Source organism: Branchiostoma floridae, chromosome 1 (genome assembly GCF_000003815.2).
Source record: "Branchiostoma floridae strain S238N-H82 chromosome 1, Bfl_VNyyK, whole genome shotgun sequence".
Lineage (NCBI taxonomy): Eukaryota > Metazoa > Chordata > Leptocardii > Amphioxiformes > Branchiostomatidae > Branchiostoma > Branchiostoma floridae.
The window spans coordinates 25,717,440-25,722,062 of NC_049979.1; the positions used below are offsets into that span (position 1 = coordinate 25,717,440).

At 46.6% G+C, this 4,623-nt stretch overlaps 1 protein-coding gene across 1 annotated transcript; it reads right to left on the reverse strand.

Moving 5' to 3' along the window:
• Nucleotides 1-533: 533 nt before the first annotated feature.
• Nucleotides 534-3,313, reverse strand: LOC118417965 (homeobox protein SIX1-like). Its single transcript, XM_035823735.1, has 2 exons — nucleotides 2,580-3,313; nucleotides 534-1,657 (listed from the first exon to the last, which is right to left on the reverse strand). Exons 1-2 carry the CDS (start codon nucleotides 3,131-3,133, stop codon nucleotides 1,339-1,341), a joined length of 873 nt encoding a protein of 290 aa, XP_035679628.1. The 5' UTR covers nucleotides 3,134-3,313; the 3' UTR covers nucleotides 534-1,338.
• Nucleotides 3,314-4,623: the final 1,310 nt, after the last annotated feature.

The window sequence follows — 4,623 nt, forward strand, 5'->3', positions numbered from 1 at the left end:
TATAGCCCCACGCGGCCACAGAGCGCTTCCCTTGTGCATGCGGCGTTAAAATGGCAACTAAATCTCATTAAAACCAACCCCCCTCGTCAGCTCATTGCGTCTAATACAAGACTTAACCATACATTTTGATCCAAAATTCTCCAAAGATGCCCCAACAGTATTTTGTGTCCAAGCAGATGGGTTAGTTATTGCAGTGACATGAATGACATTTTGTAGGCGGCCTTTGTAACCTGTATATTTCTTTCCGCGGTCCTGGCATCTTTGCTCCCACAAAAACACACCGCTAGTTTATTTTGATCTCTTTAGATTTGTGGGTCTTTAGATTTTTCTCCAAAATGGATCTCCGCCTTCTTTTGACTGAGCTATTTTCTATCACACACAAAAAACATTATGATAAACCTTGGCGTTAAAAAAAAATACATATTTCTAACGACACACAACATGCATTCTTTTGTTATTACTGCTCCTCTACTTACCACATATCCATTCATGAGTCATTGACTGAATGAATAGTCCTCTCACAAAAAGAAAACTAAGTATACATGTCGTATGAATTTTATTCATACTAATTGGGAGAAGTTTCAGTCGAAACAAGCAAATTCTGAACAATATTCATGGGATATAAACAACGATTAAAGACATATGATGCGCACAAAATGCATGGACCAGTTACAGCTTGTAGCTAACTATATATCCGAGACTAGGGCATAAGCTCTAAGAGTCCAGAAAGATTTGGCGGTAAGATGTATATTACATGATGATTATATTTCTAGTAGTAGTCTGAGGACAACACAGGTAGGATAAGGTGGGACTTGTGCTACCCTTTCTTAACTCTGGTTAACTCCTGGCGACTGAAGTATTAGTTAAGCTCTGAGGGGGGATAACGAATGCTGTTTGCAGACGACATGAGTCTAGTTAGTACTAAAAACACCACGGCAGCGAAGCCCTACGGCTTTACCTATCTTGGTCGCAACAACAGTATAACAACCTATTTCCTATACCCTAGGATTATTTACAACAATACTTTTGGCAAGTGCGCACATATGGTAAAGATAACAACAACAACAACAACCATAAAAAATAAAAACACAGCACAAGATGGCACTCGTACAAAACTAAAAACGTCATTTGTACATCCACAATATTCTTACTGCATCTTCTTGTAGTTTTCAAACCGTCTGCTGTTTTGGGTGGGTTGTACTTTCTAGACCTGGCCATTGTTTAACTTCCTTGTGTATTTGATTGTCAAGCGCGGATATGTTAGTTTTCTTTCTCACGGCTATATGAGAAGTGTGTCTTTGGGCTGGTGCCACGGTGGTTCAGTGGCAGAGGTAAGTGTTAGGGCCCTAAGCTGACCAAGTCTGAGGCCATCGTTGCCATCATGGCGCCCTGCATAGACTGGGGGTTTAGAACGTCCGAGTTACTTACGGCCACGGCGCTGGGCCCCGCTGGCCCCGGACCGGACGGCGCTAGCGTGCCCATAGGAGTGTTCATGTCGGTGGGTGTTACGGAATTTTGTCCTGGGTTCTGCATGGACGTGAATATGTTCTGTTTACTGTCCTCGTGGCCCAGCTCCGATCCAGGGGTTCTGTCGACTTGGTCCTCGCCTGGCTGCCCGACCTGGTCCGGCCCCAGTTTGGTCTGTTCTTGTTGTTCCCTGATCATTGTGGAAAGAGAAGAAGTAAATGTGAGAAGTCGTTCTGAATATTTTTAACAATAACACAAGTCGGCGTCTATACACTTGCAAATACAACTCAACTCTACTAACCAAAAATACATCTAAACCATACCGTTTGCATATACATAGCCATGAATGAATATTCTGATAATACACACTGTTGGTATTTATTCTTTTCCCCCTAAAATATGATTCAGACATCCTTCCAACATGATTATAAAAGTGAAAAATATTCGGAATTGTGAATTTACAGGTGAACATGTCTGCTATTGCTTTAACAGTTAACGTTACACTATTAAATTTACTTTTTTGACGAACAGGCCAAAACGTTCTCCCACATCTCCTAGGTTTTTAGACATAAGTCTGTAACACTAATTTTCTACAGTTCAGTGGTATTTGAAAGGGAAATTCATGCGTGTGTAGACCTAACGTTAGCTGCCTCGTGTGTTAGAACAAAAATGGCGGCTAGCAGTGCGGATTGCAACATCGGTGTACTTGTTGGTTCACAAATACATTTTCCTAGCTGCTGTTTTAGTAATGGTGACAGGTACACACAGGGAAACCCAACATGTTGTTTTGTGAAGGCTTCTGGACACACAGATATGCCCACATGCACACAAAGCCAACCGAAAGTCGGTCATGTTTACCATACTGTTCCGCGAACAGAGAGAACTTACGAAGACACAGGAGGTGCTCTTGTACTACAACGGGACACAATTACATACCTCGCGTTCACATGTTTTTAAGTTAACTGGCAACCTTAACCTGTAATTCAATTCAAGAAATGTGTTTGCACTGACACTAGGGGATATATTTCCAGGGCATTGTGTATGTAATGTACTGACTGGTCCCATGCACTGTGTAGCATGTAGCGAATGAATGGTAGTAGCGGTAGGCTTACCTCTCTTTCGCTTCAGCTGCCCTGTCCCTCTGCCGCCGGTTTTTGAACCAGTTGCTGACTTGCGTTGTCGTCAGACCCGTGGCCTCGGCTAGCTCTCTCTTTTCTCTCGGGGAAGGGTACGGGTTGTGAGCGTACCACTCCCGTAACACACCCCGGGACTTCTCCTTGAAGCAGTAGCTGGTTTCCTCGCCGTCCCAGATGGTACGGGGCAGCGGAAACTTTCGGCGGACACGGTACTTCCCCACGGCGCCGAGCGGCCGGCCTCGCAACTTCTCGGCCTCCATATAATGTGCCTTCAACCATAGCTGCTGTAACTTGGGGTGATTCTCGGGCCCGAACTGGTTACTCTCCAAGATCTTGTACAACTCCCGGAAGTTTCCTCGGTGGAAGGCCACCACTGCCTTTGCCTTGAGCACGCTCTCGTTTTTGTGTAAGTGTTCGCAGGCGGGCAGCGACCAGAGAAAGCGGCCGAGGCGCTCGATCTGCCCGCTCTGCTGCAGGACCTCGCACACGCAGGCGACCTGCTCCTGGGTGAACCCGAACGAAGGTAGCATGGCGTCCCCACGGTTGAGCCCGAAGCGATCCGACCGGCTTGTCCGCTCGCTTGCGACCTGCTACTGTGCTAGCGCTACACACAAAACTCCGGCGTGCGTGCGTGCGTGTGTGTGTGTGTAGCAGGGAAAAAACGACACTACAAACAGGCCAACGTGTGGGGTTGCTACTTTTTGACATTATTATTTTAGGGCGACATTAATAGCCAGCTGCTTTGCCGTGATTGGTCAGGAGTGTGCGCGCCGGATATATCGATATTATTCCAATGGTTTACTAAATTATTCACTATGGCGACAATGTCAATCAATGTAACATGAGATGCACTTAGGTGTCAAAAGAGTATCTCAGGCGTAGCTCGAACGATAGAGCGCGCAGAGTTCTGAGTTTATTTCCACACCACTCTGTCCCCCGTCTCCTCTTACACCTGACCGATGGTCACAACAGTCAGCTAATTGACGGGAAAATAGATAGAATAACATGGCGAGTACATGGCGAAAACTTCACACCCTATCTAATTATTTTCGCGACAATGGCCCAATAGGCTGTTTGCTCTCGAGATAATGAGGGATTGAATAGCCCGGGTGGTGGCTGGTGGCTCCGGGCGGGATTCTGGCGGGACCCAGGCTTGTTTGTGCCAGGCGGGGGGAACAGAGCTGTGATTTTGATAGACAGACGGAGACCCCGAGGAGTCGGACATTTGGGACGGCCTGGAAACCCGAGAACCTTTCGCTCCTCCCACGATTCAAGCCCGAGATAAACATCGCCATAGGCTAGACACAAATGGACTGACATGTTATTAGAGATAATGTTTGACAGGTAGAGTACATCACCGGCATCGTTGGAATGCTTTTTCGTTTGACAGTTCTTATTGACAAAACAGCTGTTTCGATACCGGAACCAATACGTGGATCGGACTCAGTATTAGTAAGTATAAGGTATCCGCCACGGCCCCAGGTCAGAAATCAATATGATCTGGCCACTTCTCAAATGTACGGTCGGGCCCTAAGCCCCTCCCACTCACGTCACGTCTGCAAAACTCGCCTCACAAATAAAGTGTCGGGTTTCTTATCTTGAAGCCCGATCTGTTGATTGTTTTTCTTTTCATTGTCCCCCTCTTACTCGCATCCTCTGGAATAACAAACGCAGATGCGAAGAATATTGGCGTGGGCTTTCAAGACTTCCTCCTCTAAGGAGTATCCGTTTCAACGTCTCCCATCCAAGACGTGGGCACTCCACTTGAGGGAACGATAAATGACAGGGCCACTTGGACAGTCAGAAGTGCACCCAAAAGACCTCCAGACAGCGCCATGTAGGCTATATAGGAGGCAATACATGAATCTGCACCTGTAAAAACAAAGCTAAATATACGTCCACCATCTGTTTACCTAAAATAGCGAGAGTCAGACGACAGGGACAGAAGGGTTGGGGGGAAATTTACGCCTCTGACACCGCCCGCCAAAAGTGGCACGCCTCACGCCCGGTTTGGGACGGA